The sequence below is a fragment of the Barbus barbus genome (genome assembly GCF_936440315.1).
Source record: "Barbus barbus genome assembly, chromosome: 33".
Classification (NCBI taxonomy): Eukaryota; Metazoa; Chordata; class Actinopteri; order Cypriniformes; family Cyprinidae; genus Barbus; species Barbus barbus.
The window spans coordinates 21,788,997-21,812,323 of record NC_136761.1 but is presented as its reverse complement, the minus strand read 5'-3'; the positions used below and the strand labels follow the sequence as shown (position 1 = coordinate 21,812,323).

The following is a 23,327-nucleotide window of genomic DNA, read 5'->3' as shown; positions in this document are numbered from 1 at the left end:
TGAACTTCCTCCAATTCATATTTTTACATCTATCAGATTACTGCACTTGCACAAGACATGTCTCTGGACATCATTAGGACATGTTGATGTCATTACAAACACTCCAGGCTCATTGTTTTTGATATGTCTAAGAGTCAACTCTATCCCAGGGCAAACATAGTCCTCAATGATCCTGTTTCTATACAAACAATCTTCTGTACTATATTTGTTCAAGTTAAAAGATGATCAATGAATACTGACACTGAATAGTATAGGTTTAAAAAAAATAAAAAAAAATAAAAAATCATCCTTTAATAAAAAAATTTCCGTGACTTTATAAAATTACCATAATCTAAAGTGAATATTACATAATTTATCAAATTACAGATATACAATTGCAAGAATAAATGCTTTAGGACTGTGGAGGTAGGAGAATTCAGTTAACGTCAAGGTAACATCATAAATTAAGCATAGCTAGTTGGGTTTTATAGCTTTATATGAATAAAAACAAATAGACTTGACATTTTACAATGTGTATTAAATCCCTATGGAACATAATTTTACATCTATAATGTTCAGGAAAAATGTGAACAGTGTTTATTCTGTTACCTGCACCACACTAAGACCACACTGCAATCATTGTTTGTTCAATTAAGCATTAAAAATCTATGAGCATATCTCTTAAGAAAATTGCAGTGAACAGCATCACTGCAATTAAATCCCTGGGGTAAATAGTAAAATATGTATTCCTCTTAACAGGACCAGCTGACTCCTTTAGCAAACAATTGGTTTATGCACTTTTAACAGAGTAATTTATAGCAAGGGGTCTCCTAGGAATAAATACAGTAACAAGGCTAAAAACAGGGATATAGGCAAGCTATGACAAGGTACTGAACCAGAACATTTCTCAGCTAATGCTCAGATAAGACAAGGTTGACTTGTTGTGCTATTATATACACAGTAACTAAGTACGAATATCAAGATGCTCAATGCTAAAGTACACAACTAAAGAGTCTGTGTTTTAGTGATAGATATGATTTGTTTGGATTGTTAGAAGAAATTGTTGGACTTTAGTTTATTCCACACTGTATGTTTAGGACCACAGGGACAGAATGAACACATTGTGACATGAACTTTATTATGAATGGAATTTAAAATTACAAAGTAAAAAATTACAAAGAAGAGTTAAAAAAAATATTTATTAATATACAAATACTGAACTTTGTCATTTATGGTCTCCTGATATGACACCTGATAGTCTTTTCAGTTCAGTCCCAGATCTTGGGAAGGTTCTCCAGGATTCTTCGTCGATGAGATGGGTTAGACACACCCGCTGCACACAGCTCCTCTTCTGTAATACCACTGCATGAGAAGAGCACACACATTGACGTATACATGTTCACGAAGCAACATTGCTGCTTACAATCATTAACTGAAGCAAATGAAGAAGTCTATGTTAGATCTTTGGCTACATCACATCAACCTTACCTGAAGCAATCAAGATCATCCCAGCCATTACGGCTGAGGTCCAGTGTGTAGCACTGCAAACCCAGAGTGCTGAGCAGCTCCCGCACTGTTTCTGGAGCTCCATGTAAGACTGACACCTGCGGACACACGTTGCTTTTGTGTTCAACAAAGCTAAACCCCAAAGCTAATCCTAAAATCCATATTTACACCGTGCACTAAACAACATAATGCATATCAGAAAATTACTCAACTTACCTCTTTCTCCCAGCTGTAGTTTCTCTCACTAGCTAAACCATATCCATGATGCCTTTGCTGAGATGACATTTGATTAAACTGGTACTTTCTGTCTACTGGCTGAAAATCCACCTCACTTAGTGATTTAGCAATTTGGAGGGCTGTAAGCGAGTTGTCTCCTGAAGCTGTAGTTGGCTGCTCTGTTATCCAGGGTACTGAGAATTCATGAACGGGAATTCTTGTGGATATATATGGGTACAGCTTTGGTCCATTTCTTATTGACGGGGGCCGATCTTGGTGTAGCCTTTGATAGTCCTTTCTGACTTTTTCTTTGAGTGGCGTCTGTATATCCCGGGAAAAAACAGAACTGTTCATGTAGGAGTTTGTGACTTTTTTGACTGATAATACCGAATCCTGCGTTGTATTGTTCTTATGGCACTGTAACAGTAAAGATGTATTCGAGGAGGTGGTGTGCCTTTGGTTTGGGGATGTATTAGGAACATCTGGACCTGGGAAAAGCTGATAAGAGGAGGCAGTTGACGTCAGTTCGCTTTGAGTCTCACAAGATGATTTATAGTGTGCTAAAGATCCAGGAATCTCAATCTCTATGAAGTCGGACCTCCGAGCAGACCTTTTGCCATGGCTGTGACCTCCAGTCACTCTAGGGAGCTGTATCACAGCATCTTTGGCACATACCACTTGGGATTCTTTGCCGGATGAGTTAATCTCTTCGACTCTTCGCAACACAGGCACCCCCTCAAAGATGAAGTACGCAGGATTGGTGTAGCTGTTAGGCGCTGCCATATGTGAGGATGACGGTGCTCTACAGTGGGAACATGAAAAGTAATCAGGGTGATGTCCAATGGAAAAAGGTAGCAGAACACGATCATCTGAACAAGTATGTGAATAAAAATACTTTACCATAGATAAAGTAAACACTATTTATTAACCTATGTCTATTTTTTACTCACTGGTTTGAGAATGCACAGGAAGACTGGTAAGACAAATGATCCTTCGTTATTTCCTTCTCATCCTTCTCCATGCAGAGCCACTCTGCAATGTGCAGAAGATATGTCTCATGTCTAAATGTTTAAATATTTTAGTCATCTGTGGCAAAGCCACTGGGTGTTCAGCGAGCAATACGTTAAGGGTCATATTTCAGTGAAGGTCTCAGAATGCATCTGGACAAGATCAGGCAGCACAGCAGCAAAGGAGGAAACCATGGTAGATAGAAAAGTGAAAATAGAGCCAAAGCAGAGGAGGAACATACTGGAAGGTATATTTGAGGAAATGATAGAGTGAGATTGTGTGGATAACCCACCATAGACCCTTTCCCGGATCCTTCGGCGGCCTGGTGGTACATAAACCCTGATTCGTCCTCGAATAGAACCCATCTCTTCTCCTCTGTGAGTCAAGCATGTCTCAAATAGATCCGATGATTTCCCTGTTACTGAGCGAAGAGCCACACAGCACTCGCCTGAAATGGCAGAAGTCCCGTTACATATACAATTAATGGGCCTGTATACACCTGGTAACTTCATGCGTTTTCTCTGAAAAGTCCAGGTGTAAAACCTGCCACAACGCTTTCAGGAATAATTTAAATCCGATCGGTCAAATCATTGGACAAGTGTAAATGCATCTGGTTGTTGAAACCACATATGTAAATTTTACTCCTCCCAAAATGTTAAAATATTAAACGTGTGAGATTGTGTTATAGGCTATATGACATAGCCAGATATGACAGCACTAATGCAACACACATCGCTGCAGAGGAGCAGCCGAGTATCTCTTCAGCGAGATGACGTACAAACTGCCACAAATGAAACTGAAAGTAAGTCGCAGATGCTCACACAATCATGTTCATTAAAAGTAGCAAGACTGACTTATCTTTTCAGTGTTGATAAGATACTCTGATTCTGAAATTAGCTGATGATCAATAAAATGCAGCGCATATCTGTTGCTTTCGTTGACATGAACTCTGTTAAATTTGCATATGGCATGGTAATTAAAGATCGGATTTATATCCGTTTTGCGGAGACACATTTATGTGGCCAAGTGTAAATGGAGCCATTTTAACAAATCAGATAGATATCCGATCAGAGAAAATGCATGAAGTGACCAGGTGTAAACATGCCAAATATGACCACAATTTTTCAACAGTGCCCTTAGTTCACTAGAAATTCAGAGGATGTGTATATCCCTGGTTATGATGTAACTGTTTCTAAAAACCAAACCACTGTTTCAGAGAACTTCATTCAAAAAGACACGATAAGCTTGATCATGTACCGTATGACTCGAAGCCATCACATGACTTGACAGACAACAGCAAGTGCTGATCCCGGAGATGCTCTAAATCTGAGAACACTGGGTGGAGCTGAAAAAAGAAGGACAAAAGAGAAATTTCACTTGGTGTATCAACCAAAAGTGTAAAATCCTTATTAAACAGAGCATATCTCCAAATGATCACACTGAGCCAAATGGTATCAACCTTGGGGAACTGTTTTGAAGACCAGCCAAGCTTGAGAAACCCTTGTACCTCACAGCACTGTGAGTCATTCTCAGCAGAACGACGAGGCTCTACACAGAAGGAGAAGAAAGAAGAACTGTCACATTTATCATATGACCTCCTGACATTTCAAAAGGAAACAGATTGGCAAAGAAACACAGAGTATAGCACAAAAGATACCTTCTAGACAGCGTGAGTGGAACTCAATGAAAAACTTGGCCTTGCTAGCAGTTTTCACTATGGCCTCAATCGCCTCCAGCTCAATGATGGCTCTCTCTGAACCCAATTCTACATTCGCAGAGATGGACAAAGAGGACTGTCAGATGGTTATGACACTAAACAAATACTCAATTTAAACTTGTTGAATTATGACAGCTGATAGTATTTGTGGGGTTAGTTCACGCAAGAATAAAAATTCTCTCATGTCATTCAAAACCCAAAGACTTTTGTTCATCTTTGAAATACAAATGAAGAAATTCTCAATGAAATCTGAAAGATTTCTGTTCTGTTCTGAAAAGTTCATCAAAAGAAATCCATATAAATCAAAACATTTTATAAAAGGCTTCTGAAGAGGTACAATTGCATTGAAAATTAAATGTATGATTTTATTCACATAAACACTGATCAAAGTACATACACAAAGCACATCAAACACAGTAAATGGAAGTTCAAATGTGCTTGGTTGACGTGAGAACCAATGAGGTTTGTCCTCACATATCAAGTTTGAACTTATGCAACAACCAATGTGGTTTGTTCTGAGCTTTCAGATTTGATTTGAAATATATTTTCATTTGAGTTTCTAAGATGAACAATAAGTTTGGAACAACATTAGAATGAGTAAATGATGACAGAATTTCAATTTTTGGTGGACTAAGCCCAAAGTTGAAATCATTTTAGGCTTAATCATGCTGGTGCTGTTAAAATTAACCAGCCTTGGAAAAAAAAATGCGTTCAGTGGCAAAGGGAAATGGTGGTTCCTTAATGAAATGCATGTTCAGCAACCCCTAATATAACTCCCCGAGTTATGCAATGACCCAAAGGTAAAAAACTCCAGTGTCAGAGACTCAAGCTGAAAAGGACTCCTTACCTGTTCTGGGAGACTGTGATATTACACCCACTTCAAAAGTTGCAAAAACAGGAGAGTGATCACTGGTGAAGATGTCATCTGTGCATCCTGATAGGATCAGTTAAAATATTTGTTTAATATGTGCCTATTTGTGGTGCATACTTAGAAAATCAATTAATAAATCTGTAATTGGGGCAGAGTTTTTTTATTTAATGAGTCTAAAAACATACAAACCATCACCTGAACATTAGTAACATCCCATTAATAAATAACCTACTTAATTAAACATCACATTCCCATTCCATTGAATGCTGCCATTTAAATAGTTACTAAAATACTAATCTGATGTAGTTATGAAATACTAAGCATCTGGTCAGGGCCGGCTGTGATCATATACACTAGCAAAATATTTGTTGGAGGCCTTTGCTGAGGAGGTTAAATTCACATGTTGGAAGAGCAGACAGAAGGACAGGATATGACTCTGATTGTCGGCCACAGACCGTACCCAAAGTAAACCTTTTCAGTGCAGGGTAGCTACACACATCTCATTCCAAAATGCTACAAAAATAGCAGTCCAATGTTTTAGTTACTTCCCTCGAGCTAAAGTGCAAACCAACAAAGGAGTTTGTCTAGCCATGGCTGTTACTGTCACGTTCCCTCTCGGGACACAAGGAGCGAGGAGACGTAGGAGTTCCAAATAGCCTTTTTTATTGAAACACACACAGAGACGAGGAGCTTGGGGAGAGACGAACATCAATGACGATTATGACGATAGACCGGACACAGGGGCTAGGGAACACAGGGCTTATAAACACTAGGAAAACGAGGAACAGGTGTGGGCTAATCAAACACAGGGCTAGGGACTAATTAAACTAATGAAGACAAACGAGGACAGGAACAGGAAGGCCAAATATGGGCACGGGAGGAGGGGAAACACAAGACAAGGACTGACATAACGCCCCCCTCCGGAAGGCGTGTCCTCACGCCTAACACCATCCAATGGGGAGGGGGGGGTGGGCGCTCTGGAGGCCTCCAGGGCGGTGCCCGTTCCAGGGGCCATGGCGGGTCAGGGGACTCGGGAGGCCATGGCGGGTCAGGGGACTCGGGAGGCCAGGGCGGATCTGGAGACTCGGGAGGCCAGGGCGGATCAGGGGACTCGGGAGGCCAGGGTGGGTCAGGGGACTCGGGAGGCCAGGGCGGGTCAGGGGACTCGGGAGGCCAGGGCGGATCTGGAGACTCGGGGAGCCACGGCCTATTTTTTTCGGGTCGTGTGGCCTTGGCCCTTGGCCCAGCCACACAGGCTGTGACCCTCTTACCCCCCCCCCCAAAATTTTCTTGGGGAAGCTCCCCCCTGGGAGCCACAGAGGAGCGGGCTCTGTCGGGCGCTCTTGCAGCGCGGACTCTGTCGGGCGCTCTTGCAGCGCGGGGCTGGACGGAACCAGCGGGAACTCAGGAGGGCTGGACGGAACCAGCGGGAACTCAGGAGGGCACGTGCGTGGAGCCGGCACGGGAGGGCACGTGCGTGGAGCCGGCACTTGGGGGCGCTCGGGAAGCGCGGACACTTGGGGGCGCTCGGGAAGCGCGGACACTTGGGGGCGCTCGGGAAGCGCGGACACTTGGGGGCGCTCGGGAAGCGCGGACACTTGGGGGCGCTCGGGAAGCGCGGACACTTGGGGGCGCTCGGGAAGCGCGGACACTTGGGGGCGCTCGGGAAGCGCGGACACTTGGGGGCGCTCGGGAAGCGCGGACACTTGGGGGCGCTCGGGAAGCGCGGACACTTGGGGGCGCTCGGGAAGCGCGGACACTTGGGGGCGCTCGGGAAGCGCGGACACTTGGGGGCGCTCGGGAAGCGCGGACACTTGGGGGCGCTCTTGCAGCGTGGGGCTGGACGGAACCAGCGGGAACTCAGGAGGGCTGGACGGAACCAGCGGGAACTCAGGAGGGCACGTGCGTGGAGCCGGCACGTGGGGGGCGCTCGGGAAGCGCGGACACTTGGGGGCGCTCTTGCAGCGCGGGGCTGGACGGAACCAGCGGGAACTCAGGAGGGCACGTGCGTGGAGCCGGCACGTGGGGGCGCTCGGGAAGCGCGGACACTTGGGGGCGCTCTTGCAGCGCGGGGCTGGACGGAACCAGCGGGAACTCAGGAGGGCACGTGCGTGGAGCCGGCACGTGGGGGCGCTCGGGAAGCGCGGACACTTGGGGGCGCTCTTGCAGCGCGGGGCTGGACGGAACCAGCGGGAACTCAGGAGGGCTGGACGGAACCAGCGGGAACTCAGGAGGGCTGGACGGAACCAGCGGGAACTCAGGAGGGCTGGACGGAACCAGCGGGAACTCAGGAGGGCTGGACGGAACCAGCGGGAACTCAGGAGGGCTGGACGGAACCAGCGGGAACTCAGGAGGGCTGGACGGAACCAGCGGGAACTCAGGAGGGCTGGACGGAACCAGCGGGAACTCAGGAGGGCTGGACGGAACCAGCGGGAACTCAGGAGGGCTGGACGGAACCAGCGGGAACTCAGGAGGGCTGGACGGAACCAGCGGGAACTCAGGAGGGCTGGACGGAACCAGCGGGAACTCAGGAGGGCTGGACGGAACCAGCGGGAACTCAGGAGGGCTGGACGGAACCAGCGGGAACTCAGGAGGGCTGGACGGAACCAGCGGGAACTCAGGAGGGCACGTGCGTGGAGCCGGCACGGGAGGGCACGTGCGTGGAGCCGGCACGTGGGGGCGCTCGGGAAGCGCGGGGTCGCGGGGGCGCTCTGGAAGCGCGAGGTCGCGGGGGCGCTCTGGAAGCGCGAGGTCGCGGGGGCGCTCTGGAAGCGCGAGGTCGCGGGGGCGCTCTGGAAGCGCGAGGTCGCGGGGGCGCTCTGGAAGCGCGAGCGGCGGCGGGCTCGGGGGAGCCGCTGACGACGGCGGGCTAGCTTCGACTCGGGCCCGGAAGTCTCCCAGACACCGGTATATCCCCAGCCTCCAGGTCAATCCCGTGGTGTCTGGGAGGTTCATGGGGCGGTGGTGACAGGCCCCGAGCCGGAAGAGCTGGAGGATGACAGCGTCGTGCAGCTCCGCCTTCCCGGCCAGCTCGCAGAACTCCTCCGTGTACTCCACGAAGGGGAGGTCCCGCAAAACGAGGGCGCCGAGGCGGGCGGTGAACTCCATCGCCGTGGAGGGAGCGGGGAAAAAGGGGCAAACAAAAAAACTTTCAAAAACGGAAAAAAAAAGGCGGGGGTGGAAAAGCGCCGCTTACTTCTGTTAGGTCCGGTCTTCTGTCACGTTCCCTCTCGGGACACAAGGAGCGAGGAGACGTAGGAGTTCCAAATAGCCTTTTTTATTGAAACACACACACAGAGACGAGGAGCTTGGGGAGAGACGAACATCAATGACGATTATGACGATAGACCGGACACAGGGGCTAGGGAACACAGGGCTTATAAACACTAGGAAAACGAGGAACAGGTGTGGGCTAATCAAACACAGGGCTAGGGACTAATTAAACTAATGAAGACAAACGAGGACAGGAACAGGAAGGCCAAATATGGGCACGGGAGGAGGGGAAACACAAGACAAGGACTGACAGTTACATGGACTACATTTTACATTACTTTTTTCTTTTAGAAAGCTTCTACACTAATGAGAATAAGAACTGAACATACCATATGAGGTACAGATTATGTGAGACTCAGGGTAGGACTTCCACAGAACTCTATCGCACCATGAAGGCCCGTTGACTTGCACCTGAAGAAAGTTTGAATAGTTTTAATAAAACAAAATAATATAAAACAAGAAGGATGAGATGAGTAATTGTAATCTTCTATGCTGTCACACCTAGTCATATCAATCATGTTGATTCACAGGTCACTATAAGTGTAAACAGGATGTTAGGATATCATTAACAACAAAAAGTTTTACCCCACTGGACTTGTATTTCTGCCATAGATAACAGTCTCGAGAACCACGTTCATATCGATAGGTGGGTGGAAACAAAATCTTCTCCTCCTCTTAACAGAGAGAGCAAGAACAAAATCAAAAATATTAAAGTGTCTGTAATCACATCTATTGATCTCATGTGTCTGTGGTGTCCGCGGGAGGAGAAGATCAGCTGCGGTTCTTACTAAAGTTAAAAAAGGCCTTTCTTCTGTGCCGCTCTCTAGTCAATTGGTCTGCACACATCAGCTCCTCAAATTCTCGCTTTGAAACATGCTTCAATATGTCCTGCAAAAGAGAGACCTCGGTCAGGGAAAGATGACCTTCAAAATATGATACAAGTAAGCACAAGGATTTACAGAACAACTCAGTTCAATTCAATGCGCTTAATGGGGTCTCCTTGGAGCAATGTTTGAATGGCTATGGATCACAGTTAAATAAAAAGCAGTGAGCGGGAATAAGTAAAGCAAGAGTGATGAATATCTAGAGAGAAATAAAGTGGATTAAAGCTATGTCACCAGTGCATCCAGGTCCAGGCGGTAGTTGAGGTCTCCACACCAAAAGAGATGATTGAAGCGAAGGCTAATGTCAAAAGTGCTGAGCTGCTTTTCTCCAAGAGACAAGAGTCTGAGGATGTCTTGGAAGTTGTGGTTCCTCCTAAGACAAGGATGAACAATGCAAAACAGACACTCGCACATACACAACCATTCTAAAGTTTGGGGTGTATACAATGTTTTTGAAAGCTGCAATTATTTGCTCATAAATACAGCAAAAACAGTAATCGTTTTTCTATTTTAACATATTTTAAAATGTAATTTATTCCTGTGATGGCAAAGCTGAATTTTCAGCAGCCATTATTCACATCTTCAGTGTCACATGATCCTTCAGAAATCATTCTAATATACTGATTTGATTGTCAAGAAAACATTCCTTATAATTGTCATTGCTGAAAACAATTGTGCTCCTTAATATTTTTGTTAGAACTCTTTGATGAATTGGAAATTCAAAACAACAGCATTTATTCAAAATAGAAATCTTTTATATCAGTGCAAGACAATTCATTACTGCCACTTTTGATCAATTTAATGTGCATTTGCTAAATAAAATTATTCATAAAAATAAACTGACCCCAGACTTTTGAATGATAGTGTACAACACATAGTTAAACAATGTCATCTAGATGTTTCACATTATATATTCCATATAATTTGGAAGTGAAATGTAGATTAGTATGTGCAACTGCTTTATCGTTTAATTAGTGTCATCTGTTATAGAGGCTACTGAACAAACATTTAAATGCAAAGTACTGAAAATGAAAAATTCTATGTGCACTTGTCTTCAGGCCCACTTTAACACTTGGGCCAACTACAGGAAATACATCATGCAAGTAGTAGTCAAGAGGTCAAGTGCAAAGACCACAAGTGTGTATTTGGGCAAGCTCATCCTACGTGTTAATTTGACATAATTTCCAATGAAAGGTCGGGCCAGAGCTGCTGAGCTCGGTAAAGCTGACAGCTTATGGCAGCCACAGTCTCATAGATTACCTCTTTAGATTCGATAGGAAACTGTTGCTAAAGTACAAACCCGATTCCAAAAAAGTTGGGACACTGTACAAATTACGAATAAAAAGGAATGCAATAATTTACAAATCTCATAAACTTATATTTTATTCACAATAGAATATAGATAACATATCAAATGTTGAAAGTGAGACATTTTGAAATGTCATGCCAAATATTGGCTCATTTTGGATTTCATGAGAGCTACACATTCCACAAAAGTTGGGACAGGTAGCAATAAGAGGCCGGAAAAGTTAAATGTACATATAAGGAACAGCTGGAGGACCAATTTGCAACTTATTAGGTCAATTGGCAACATGATTGGGTATAAAAAGAGCCTCTCAGAGTGGCAGTGTCTCTCAGAAGTCAAGATGGCAAGAGGATCACCAATTCCCCCAATGCTGCGGCGAAAAATAGTGGAGCAATATCAGAAAGGAGTTTCTCAGAGAAAAATTGTAAAGAGTTTGAAGTTATCATCATCTACAGTGCATAATATCATCCAAAGATTCAGAGAATCTGGAACAATCTCTGTGCGTAAGGGTCATGGACGGAAAACCATACTGGATGCCCGTGATCTTCGGGCCCTTAGACGGCACTGCATCACATACAGGAATGCTACTGTAATGGAAATCACAACATGGGCTCAGGAATACTTCCAGAAAACATTGTCAGTGGACACAATCCACCGTGCCATTCGCCGTTGCCGGCTAAAACTCTATAGGTCAAAAAAGAAGCCATATCTAAACATGATCCAGATGCGCAGGCGTTTTCTCTGGGCCAAGGCTTATTTAAAATGGACTGTGGCAAAGTGGAAAACTGTTCTGTGGTCAGACAAATCAAAATTTGAAGTTCTTTTTGGAAAATTGGGACGCCATGTCATCCGGACTAAAGAGGACAAGGACAACCCAAGTTGTTATCAGCGCTCAGTTCAGAAGCCTGCATCTCTGATGGTATGGGGTTGCATGAGTGCGTGTGGCATGGGCAGCTTACACATCTGGAAAGGCACCATCAATGCTGAAAGGTATATCCAAGTTCTAGAACAACATATGCTCCCATCCAGACGTTGTCTCTTTCAGGGAAGAACTTGACAATGCCAGACCACATACTGCATCAATTACAACATCATGGCTGCGTAGAAGGAGGATCCGGGAACTGAAATGGCCAGCCTGCAGTCCAGATCTTTCACCCATAGAAAACATTTGGCGCATCATAAAGAGGAAGATGCGACAAAGACCTAAGACAGTTGAGCAACTAGAAGCCTGTACTAGACAAGAATGGGACAACATTCCTATTCCTAAACTTGAGCAACTTGTCTCCTCAGTCCCCAGACGTTTGCAGACTGTTATAAAAAGAAGAGGGGATGCCACACAGTGGTAAACATGGCCTTTTCCCAACTTTTTTGAGATGTGTTGATGCCATGAAATTTAAAATAATCTTATTTTTCCCTTAAAATTATACATTTTCTCAGTTTAAACCTTTGATATGTCATCTATGTTGTATTCTGAATAAAATATTGAAATTTGAAACTTCCACATCATTGCATTATGTTTTTATTCACAATTTGTGTCCCAAATTTTTTGGAATCGGTTTGTAAAACAGTAGTGATCATAATCATGACACTGGTGTTATCTCTTCTACTCGTCAGTGCTGTTTCTAATACAGTTTGTCAAACAGTTTCTCCTCCCAACCTCGTCCATTATCACTATAAAATATAGCAATCTATGCACAATTCAAACAGATCCGATGCATTTTGTGGTCTGCGTCGATTTATGCATACGATCCACTCTGTGCTATCATGTCTCTAGAAAGGAGCACACTGTGTGCGTGCTGCAGCAGTTTGCGTAACACAGTTAATTTGCCCAAATGGAACGTATATAGAAAATACTAACTTCTGTGAACAAGTGACCGATTTCAGCATGTATTTATAGTATAGAGGGTGGCATGCTTCAAATTCTATAGAGCCTTTAATTGGACAGAAAATCTGATGAGACGCTGAAGTGCTTCCGCCTTAAGGATAATTTGTGCCAACTTCTTCTTTGCAAAGTATATTTAGATCTTCAGTAGCCTGTCATCATGTTTGAAATCCACTGCTCGATTTTAAAGATATGTGTGAATACCTGAGGGCTTTATCACTACCAGAAGTCAGATGGCAGTTCACAAAGCCCATCGAGGTGCCATTAAAGAGGAGAGAAACTCCTACTGCTCCCTTATTTCCTGTAAGCACCAAGAAAAACAAAAACAAATGAATTTAACATAAAAAAAAAATCAATTGATTCTATTTATCAATTGATTTGTTTTGCTTGGCTAAAGTGAAGTGAAGTGACATACTGCCAAGTATGGTGACCCATACTCGGAATTCGTGCTCTGCATTTAACCCATCCAACGTGCACACACACACATGCACGCACGCACACGCCCAGAGCAGTGGGCAGCCATTTATGCTGCGGTGCCCGGGGAGCAGTTGGGGGTTCGGTGCCTTGCTCAAGGGCACCTCAGTCGTGGTATTGAGGGTGGAGAGAGCGTTGGACATTCACTCCCCCCACCTACAATCCCTGCCGGCCCGAGACTCGAACTCACAACCTTTGGATTACGAGTCCGACTCTCTAACCATTAGGCCACGACTTCCCTCAAAAAAAAAAGACAAGGATATAAAGGATGTGAGAAAAAGGTGGAAAAGGAGAGTTAGTGAGTGAGTTTATTTGAGCAAGAGAGATTTGTACCAAGTGTGTTCCCCAGGCCAGTTTTTACACTAGCTGTGTTAACTTGACTGATGCGTCCTTCATGCTCTGGTTTCACAAACACAGCCAGTCTGATATTCCAAAGGGAATGTACTGCCACCTACAGGAGAAATATACAAACACACTCACATTATGCTCTCATCAATTTAACACTTACAGACCACACCCTCCTAATTTGGTTGAAAGGTGCAATTCCAGATCTGGTGTGAAAGTACAAAACATTTTAATGCAAGACAATCAAATGATTCATATAAATATGTGATCACATGAAGTGTTCTGGACTATGACGATTTTGATTTCATAAAGTCAGACCTGTTTGAAGTCGATGTTGGTTGCACTTCGAAGCGTGGCTCTGATGTGTTCAGCCCATTCTCTCTCGCCCTGCGGGTTGTCCTGTGCGCCCACTGCATAGATATCATGTGGCAGGGAGGCGATGGACTCATCTGGGGTGAGACCCAGACCACAGCAAGTAACCCAGGTCTGAAGTGAACCAGGTGGTGGAGTGCCCCCTGCAGGCAAAATACAGAAACAACAGTGAAATTTTTTCCTGCAATATTATGCTTGAGGCCATAATATCTTTTATTGTTAATGATATACTGCATATCCATACCCATGTTCCAGGTGCCCACAAACACAGAGATGACATCCAGCTCAGACTGCTGGGAGTCCGTAGCCTTCATAAGCTGCAGAAGCCGACAAAAAGCTTCTCGTTTCTGTGAGAGACGCATCAGTGTATCAGATTTAGACCATTTAAGGTAAGCCAATTCAAGTCTTTTTCCTCACCTTCATGCTTTCAAACACAAGTTCTCTCGACGGATTGTGATGACTGTCAATGACCATTTTCAGCTTGGCAGGGCCTCTCTGAATCTTCACCAACTGCACAACTAAAACATAAAAGCAATAGATGCCATTTACTAGCCTTGCATGATAATAATGGAGACTGTCTCAGGTTTTAAGGCAAGATAAACTCACTTCTGTCGTGTGTGACAGTCTCCACGCCGAATGAGCCAGTCTTCTTGTCAAACAGCAGCACTCCTGCATCTATGTCTACCAACACTGTTTGCCTGCCGTACCTGACCACCTTGACCTTGACATGCAAACACATGCACATACATAAATGCAAACACTTGCATATTACCAGTGAGCAAAGAAACAATCAATAATGTGCTACCTGAAAGCTGTGGATAGTATTAGGTCTGGCTTGTTTTTTGGGGGCTGTGACGGACTCAGGAGGAGTGGATGGTTGCAAAGATAAGTTGTGATTGGTTACAGCTTCTTGCAAAGCTTTGAGAACCTGAAAAAGACATAATATTGTTATCATAACATTGTTATAAAGACAGAAATTGCATGCTTGTTTGCATGCTGTTTTTGTCATATGTGTCTCTACCCTTTTCTCCAGAGATGACAACAGGTTACAGAGGGTAGTGAGCTTGTGAAGTAGATTATCCATGTTTTCTTCAGGGCTCTTCCCTGTATTCTGAAAAAAAGAGAGTTTATGAGACAACAGGCATATATGAGGTAAAGTAGAAGAAGCAGAGCATTATATAGCCACGAAACTTGCTTCTACAGGTCGTTGTTGTCTTTGCACTGCATGCTCATGCAGAAGTTGCCTACACAATGCTAGGGTGCTGCTAAGACATTCTGGGGTGTTGCAAAGGTATTCTGTGTGGTGCGTTGTGATTGTTTCCTGGCACAAGTTAAAAGAGTTTGCCTCCAAGGCTCTATGATATTCTGGTCCCTAATTATGGGGTCTTAGGCATGGGTTCTCAACCTGGGGGCCTAAGACCACTAGGGGGCCTCAGAAAACTTCCAAGGGTGCAGCAGGATGACATATATATATTTTTTTTATATATATTATTGTAATAATAATAGTAACAATACAATATTAACATCATATTGAAATGCTAAAAAACATACAATTAAGATGTACTGTAAACTATTTTTCCTCAAAACACAAAATGAATTGTGGTTAATTATTATATAAACACTCAAGCAGATTTGTCATATTTACAGCAGAAATACCAGAGGAATTAACTTGCCTTATATTGTGGGGCTTTTGAATATTGAATATCAAAATGGTTGAGAACCACTGGTCTAAGGGATTTTTTTCTACCCTTTTAATCATCAGCGAGAATAAGTCAGATCACTTAGAAAAGCAACAGTAAACATTTTCCAAATGATGATTTGAGCTATTATACACTAATTATACACTAATAAACTTAGGGTTTAGGCTTAGGGCTTTGTTCAGATTCCTAATAAGAAGAATGAGCAATAGTAATAGTGATGCTTGCCTGTGCAAAGACCAATAAAGATCCCATTCCTGTTTGAACATGTAATAAATCTTTGAATCTGTGGTTCCCTATATCAGCCGCACAGAGTGCAATGCTTCATAATTTAGGTAAATGTTGCATGCGAAGCCAATTTATTAAACTATATTAAAATTTATTAGAGAAAAATATGACTGATTGATAATAGCAGCCTTATATATGTGTGTAAAAATAACATTTAGGGGGATTGTACCTGCATTGTGGAGAAGGTGAGGTGGCCACTAGGATGATCAAACACTTTTGCTAAAGTTTCCAAACTGGACAGTGTCTGGTCAATCTCACTATTGTAAACAAATCATGAATAACTTTTTTTCTTGCAAATGTAACAGTCATTATTCCTAGATTCTTGTTTCAAATTATTGCAACAGTGTGTGAAGGGACATGTGATGTTAGAGAAACAGCACCTGTGCAGACTGTCGCATGCTCGGCTGAGGATGCACTGGAAGTGTTGCAGTCCTGATGCACCTCCTTTCACATTCTCCAGGTCCTTACACACATTACCATGCAGATACTCATCCAGTAACAGGACGACCTCACAGCCTGCACTGCAGATTTAAACATTGGTACATTGACATTTTTATATACAGGCACAGACATGTGATCCAAAAGTTTGATATTGATCCATAGGTCATGTGTGAATGAATGTACCTATTTGGGCTGAGCTCCTGAAGCCTCTGCAGCAGTAAATGAGGGGCTCCTGAACTGGAAGGTGGAGGCTGGCCTGTAGGGGACATTGCACGTGGTGGAGGGGTGGCAAATGTTGAACCTGGCTTCTCATCGTCACCATCTGCACCAAGAAGACACCTGCATTTGAGCTTAAAAATGTTTCTGTTTTCACAATTGAGTCCTTCACTGTTAGGTATGAAATACATAGTTTTGTTTAATGTCTTTTATAGGCCTATGTATAATAAAGATAAATATTTATAAAAAAAAATATTATTGTAATAAATGAATCATTGTTTTCTGAAACCATTCAAATAGTGATACTGCACAAATACAACCAGGATCACACAAATTGTAGTAAATTTATACTAAAACAACGAAAACACTATAGTTTTGTATAAACTACGTTGAATCATTGTAATCTATATAGCAACCAAAATGTCCCTTCTTCACAGCACACAGGTGAGAGAGTGCTGGTTAAATGCTATAAGCTCAAAGCTGCAAACACTGATTTAAAGCTCTATTAACAACTTTTTTGAGAGATTTTTTTGTCAGTTTAGGCTTTTATCATCCCATCTTACCTGAGCTCTCATCGTTCGGCTCTGATTCACGCATAACAGGGTAAAGCAAAGGGGCCACCAGACCTTTGTGTGGGTGTTGATAACCCACAACTAAATCATTAAGAGTACGGAAACAATTCACTTGCACTCCCTGTGTGGCCTGAAACAAAAAAAAACACATACAGGCAAACAGAGTCAGAGATCAGGACAAAATAAGTATTTAAAATATGCTTTACAAAATTTCACAATTATATCCTGATTAAGGGAAGGTGGAAAGGGAACATCAGTGTTTTAGAAGATTAACAGGAAAAATCATACTATCAAAAGTGTGACAAATTTCATTACAAAATGTGTATGCCGACAGATCTTGAACTTTTTAGTGTTTAAACTTTTGATCACAGCTTAATAATTTAAAAAGTTTTATTTATATTTTAAAATTGGCTATCCTTTTCATTAAATAAGAAATATTTTGAATTCTAACAGACCTACACACCAAAAAATAATTTGAGACGCTATATCCTGCATAAACTAAAATAGGAAGGCAGAAAATGCAGAACTGCTAGGTTTTCCACAACAAGAAGTTGGTCTAGGTAGGGTAACGCCCAAAACATTTCAGTTTTTCCGCTTTATGGACCAAAGATACAATTACATTATGATGCCCTCATTCTTGCGTCTGCCAAACTCCACATACCGCGAACAGCCCTAGCCAGCTACCCACTGTGCAAACAAGTGCACACATACACACACACACACACACACTCTCTCTCTCTCTCTCTCTCTCTCTCTCTCTCTCTCTCTCTCTCTCTCTCTACTTAAACCATCAGGCATCATGACAAATAAAATAACCCGCTCTCTGAATGCCTTTTTTTAGAAGCTTGTATTTTCAAAGCATGGTCGATGAAACCATTTTGGCAAAAACATTTAATTATTTCCCCTAAAATCTCCAAATAGCAGCATGTTTTCCTTCCAAGAGTGCAGTTCTTGAAAAGCGATTAAAAGAAATCAGACACTGGGAGGGGGAGAATACTCAGAAAATGCTTATTTTTCACAACACAAAGCAACTTAATATGACTCTTCTTGTGCATGTATATGTTATCCATTCTGTGTTTTAAAAACGGATATTAACCTTAGTGTTTCTATATGAAACACACTAACATATCACATCCATGCATAGATAAGAATTAGCAAAAAGACCAACAATCTAGTACTGCTGTGTGGCCAGAATCTTTGACACAGAAACAATTATGTCACACATATTTTAATCTCCACACAGACAAACAAACCCATTCCAGTCAATCCCTACTGGATCAGGAGCGTGGGTGCAGGAGGAATCTGTGTGAAACATTTTATTGACAGCGAGTGCCACCGAGGTCAATTTGAAACCACGCAGCTGCATGCTTCAGACAGCAGACAAGAACAAGTCTGCTTCTTTTTTGAGGAAGAACAAGAAGAAGTGAAAGTAACTAGATTAGTGTCAAGTAATTTCCATGTGAAATTGCAAATTCATTCAAAGGTAAAACCATAATTTAAGGTCATCATCCTGCCTAATTTTTTACTTCCTTACTTGTGACTGTGGATATGATTAGCAAACTCCTTTGTCTGCTCACCTGCACAGCCAGTAACCCATCTGCATCAGGGAGGATTCGGTATGTATGAACATGTCGCTGGAACCTATGGACAAGACAGACAGACTGTTGAAGATAATACAGTAAAATAAATATTCTTAAATGAATATTCTGTCGTGTCTATCAAAATGTAGTGAATGTCTTTCTTCTATGGATGTTCATGCTGCTCTTTTCCATACAATGAAAGTGAATGGTGACCATGACTGTCAAGCAAGATTTTCACTGAAGAGCAACTTAAACTAGTCTATTTTTAACTCATATGGCTTCACAAGACTGCACATGTTCTGTGTACCATATTTATAGTGCTTTTTGCCCCTCTTAAGATCTCATCAGCTTGTACAGAAGAGATCAGCTCAGACATTCTGCTAAACTTCTCATCTGATGTTCAGGAAAATAGATAGCCAACCAACCCTTTAAATAATCGCATAAATGGAACATTATGTGGCTTTATGAAACAACGTGTGCACTCCTGACATTGATGGTTTCCATGGTCACCACAGGGCAGCATGTTCAATTCTGAAAGTAGGGTAAAAGTTAGTTTATACCATATACAAGGCCACAGTCAAATAAAAGACAGCCTGTTAATGTGGTCACTGAGGCCATCAGTATGTGTCATATCATACAAGATCATATTTCTGTACCCATAGTAGGTTAGATAAACCAGAATTTGTGCTCATTTGCATTTGGCCACACAACCTGAAACACGTATTCAACTGAGCCCAATGAAGACACAATTAGAAAGCTCAATGTTTCCAGGTAATCTAAAAAAAGAGAACAAAGCACAGAGAGGAAGTGTGACTGTGTGAGTAGATGTTTTGCATGTGAACTGTTTCAGAGAGAAGAGATGAGGTAGAGGGTAAAGGGAATGAATGAGCCAGAGCCAGACAACGAGCGAAAAGGAGAATGAATGAGAGAGAAAGAAAGGGAGAGCAGTTGAAGCTGGAGGGTTGAGTCTACAGGAATGTGTCTGGCTGTGGGCCGCAGTGGAGAGAAAGCAGTGTGGTCACTGGAGCCTGTTCCCTTCTACAGGGGCCAGAGACAGGAGGAAAACAGGGAAAACTAAGGCCTGAATAAAACTGGGGCCTAGAGGGACTGCTGTAAACTGGATCTTGTCTCCTGGAGCTCATGTGCATTGAGATAGAGAGTCCTAAACTATCTGAAAGGTAGCCCCAGCCCCATCTTGCCAAAGGTCTGCTGAAACCTGATGGGGAAGGCAGACACATGCTGTAAAATCCATCTCACAGGCACAGACTGTAGAAAAGGACTACAATAGTTCATTGACTTATTGGCAATACCTGGTAACTATTGTAATTTACTTAAAAATGTCATTGTCACCAGGAAGTGCTGTGAATAGACAGCTGGGTGTGGTGCCAAACTCATTGTAGGTAAATGTATCACATCACAAACAAGTGTGTGTAAAATCTGGAATACACTATATGACTTTTTAACTGTTTTTAAAAGCTAGGCACCATAACTGGTGTGACTGGTCATCACACACCAAACGACTGATGATCATACAGTCGCCGGGGTATATTTGTAGCAATAGCCAACAGTACAGCTCAAAATGATCAATTTTTCTTTTATGCCAAAAATCATTATGATATTAAGTAAAGATCATGTTACATGAAGATATTTTGCTAATTTCCTACCGTAAATATATCAAAACTTATTTTTTGATTAGTGATATGCATTGCTAAGAACTTTAAAGGTGATTTTCTCAATATTTAAATTTTTTTTCACCCTCAGATTCCAGATTTTCAAATAGTTGTATGTCGGCCAAATATTGTCCTATTCTAACAAACCATACATCAATGGAAAGTTTATTTATTCAGCTTTCAGATGATGTATAAATGTCAGTAACAAAAGATTGACCGTTATTTTTGTGGTGCAGGGTTACAAATTTCATGTTGTTCTGAGCACAACAAACTCATGCAGAAACACATACCTCATTGCTAGAAGATATGTGTTGCAAATCTGGCTAAAAATATCAAACATATTTGATATCCTCTGACTGGCTGAAAGCATATTCTGAATATAAAAAAAAAAAAATCAAAGTATGTGCATATTATACACTATGTTAATTTTGGATGAAATCTTTAAATTCTAACCACCCAAAATCTGCAAACTGGTTCTGCCTTTTGGCAGCTAGCATTGACTCATTACTCATCTGCAATTGTGTACAGAAGTTGTGTAGTGTATTCCATTCTTGAAGTGTTTTACTCACAGCAGACACAAGGCGTAGGCTCCAGGCACAGATTCGCTGTCCCTCACCAAGAAGCTGCCGTCTCTCCCCGCACGGGCCAGCAGCTCTTCAGCTCGAACACGGGTGATGTCCCGATGGTACCACGCTGCTGCTGTCATGATGCTTTCAAAAGAGCGTCCTAGCAGAGTATTCTACAGTCTAATTTCCAAAAACCAGAGAGGTTGACACAAGAGTGCTGAAAGATCTCATATTGATACTGTTGATCTCCAGTGATGCCAAAACTGGAGGTCCATACTGTCATCCCCTCTCTGTCAGAAGCTGAGCATGCAGAATCAGATCCAGAGAGTGTTACGACGCCCAAAAGCTTTGTTATTTACACTGTCTATTGTGTTTGCCTTCCCATGAGCATTTGCGTTTTAAAGGCAGAATGCGTATTTGGCTTGAGGGCAGATCCAGGACCGGCCTCCTCCTCTTGTGATCTGTGCCGACTCCACTTGTGAGAGTGGAGCGTCCATACGCATGCTGCCCACCCCACTGACAAACACTCCTATTGTCTGGCAGCAAACATCCTCTGTGCAAGCATATCCAAGAAGAGGAACCAAGAGTGAAGACAAGCACCAGCTCCAGACTGTGCAGACATGAAAATGGCAGTGGAGCAGTACCACCACAAATTCAAATACTTTTCCACTCAGTTGGTTTTGCCTTATAAGGGCAAGGCAACACCCCTCTGAGAACTTCAGCTGATGTCTGCAAACTCTACTAAAGGACAGTTAACTCCAGCCAGAGGTTCACCAACAAGCCTTAGGTTAAGAACTAGACCTGGACTCCATAAGCAAAGATGGAAAACCTGAGGGTCGTTTTGAAGACATAAAAACAGAACAAATGGACCCTTGGAAAATGGAAGGAAGTGCTTCACAGCTCCAGATGGCAGAGGAGGAAAAGAGCAGAAAAAATAAAAACACCAACCTGAATTCCTCTGAGTGACCTCACGTCATCAGTGATGCATGAACCGGAGCGCAGCACTTTAAGAACTTCCAATTTCTCTCATTCTTTCTTTGTATCCTTCCCAGGGATCTTCAGAAAAACCCATCCTGTCCCATTCACAATCACGCTGTAACTAAATCATGGTCACATGCTTTGAATCGGTATCTACAGCTCTCTCCCGGTCATCTGCTCACAGCTTCAGAAGATCTGGGTTACTGTGCTACGCTTCCAGTTGTTATTCTCTCACTCCTTTTTGGCTTTCCAGCTCTCTCTCTCTCTCTTCCTCTAGACTCTCTCTCCGTCTCCCTCTCTCTGTCCAGGAAGTGAAGAACACAAGCTCCACCATATGGATACGATCTTCCCCTTTCTCTGCGTCTCTTGTTTTGTCCTCCTTCTCCTCCTCCTGCCCTCCTTTTCTTCTCTCTTGCTGTTTCCAGCTGCTTGACTAACAACATCCCTCACTACTCAGCAAAAACTGTCTGCAAACCTCACCACCAAACACAAATAAAGCACTCCACCCCCAAATCTCTGTTTGTTGTGAGTGGGCTATAAAAAGTAATTGTTTTTCCACTATTAAGTAGCTATGAAGGAAGTCAGGCAGTCCCTAGAAGTTTCTACCGCACCCTTCATCCATAGTGTTGTCTGTTTTTAACGTTGTGGCAATAGACCACAGCAGGTCACATGAGGGTTCAGGTGTTGCACGTGCAGGAGCTTTCAGAGGTGCCAGCATTGAGAGGGCCACCGATGAAGACAAATGATCACAGAATGTAAATAATCTTTATTTTTATCCCCCTGAATATGTAAGCCTGAATGTTTGTGCACACTTTTCCACCTCTGCTCTTGCTGTGGCTTCGATACCTGCATGGCTCCGATTTGCATTTAAATTTTGCATTTGAAGTCAACTTGAATTGCTGTTAGCAACCTACTGTACTTTCATAATGTGATGCATTTTGGAGTGAATTTGTTTTTTGTTTTTTACTTGATTTTATCCATCCCAAATTAATTGGATGGATTTTAATTTCAAACTCTTGCTTCTGGCTAAAATTGCTTCTGAGTCCATAATATTGCTTTCTCCAGTGAAAAAAAGATGTCACATCTGAATCAGGAGTGAAATATGCACAGATTAATCACAATTCTTAACAAAGATGCGAGGACAGCAGGGGGTGGATTTTTTATAGTAGTATTCATATGGATTATAGACTATTCTGGCCTGAAGCAACAGTTTAAGGTTAAAATGCAGCTTTTCACTTCAGAAGATGTTAGCTGATGGACTGGAGTTGCGTGGATTGCTTGTTGTATGTTTTAATCAACTGTTTGGACTCTCTTTCTGACGGCACTCATTCACTGCAGAGGATCCAATGGTGAGCAAGTGATGTAATGCCAAATTTCCCCAAATGTCCCAACAAACTCAACAACATCTTGGATGGTCTGAGGGTGAAGAAAGTTTTAGGAATACTTTATTTTTGGGTGATCAAATAAATAAATAAATAAGTGAGTG

General features: G+C 42.7%; 1 protein-coding gene across 1 annotated transcript; it reads right to left on the bottom strand.

Moving 5' to 3' along the window:
• Positions 1-271: 271 nt before the first annotated feature.
• Positions 272-22,143, bottom strand: LOC306853312 (phosphatidylinositol 3,4,5-trisphosphate 5-phosphatase 2B). The gene is made up of 27 exons (XM_079390632.1): positions 20,867-22,143; positions 18,625-18,688; positions 17,039-17,177; positions 16,443-16,581; positions 16,199-16,339; positions 15,988-16,075; positions 14,855-14,944; positions 14,639-14,761; positions 14,440-14,554; positions 14,251-14,351; positions 14,078-14,180; positions 13,780-13,976; positions 13,450-13,567; positions 12,847-12,943; positions 9,689-9,827; positions 9,359-9,458; positions 9,156-9,244; positions 8,900-8,981; positions 5,274-5,360; positions 4,367-4,474; positions 4,169-4,257; positions 3,967-4,054; positions 3,002-3,157; positions 2,652-2,733; positions 1,702-2,503; positions 1,468-1,583; positions 272-1,341 (listed from the first exon to the last, which is right to left on the bottom strand). The coding sequence occupies exons 1-27, from the start codon at positions 21,001-21,003 to the stop codon at positions 1,248-1,250; spliced, it is 3,684 nt and encodes a 1,227-aa protein (XP_079246758.1). The 5' UTR covers positions 21,004-22,143; the 3' UTR covers positions 272-1,247.
• Positions 22,144-23,327: the final 1,184 nt, after the last annotated feature.

Coding starts and splice junctions, on each gene's coding strand:
- LOC306853312 (XM_079390632.1), bottom strand. CDS start 21,003: ATGACAGCAGCAGCGTGGTACCATCGGGACATCACCCGTGTTCGAGCT. Junction 9,828..12,846: donor GGTAGTGATAAAGCCCTCAG/GTATTCACACAT, acceptor TCCTTGTCTTAG/GAGGAACCACAACTTCCAAG. Junction 4,055..4,168: donor CTTCAAAACAGTTCCCCAAG/GTTGATACCATT, acceptor TTCTTTTTTCAG/CTCCACCCAGTGTTCTCAGA.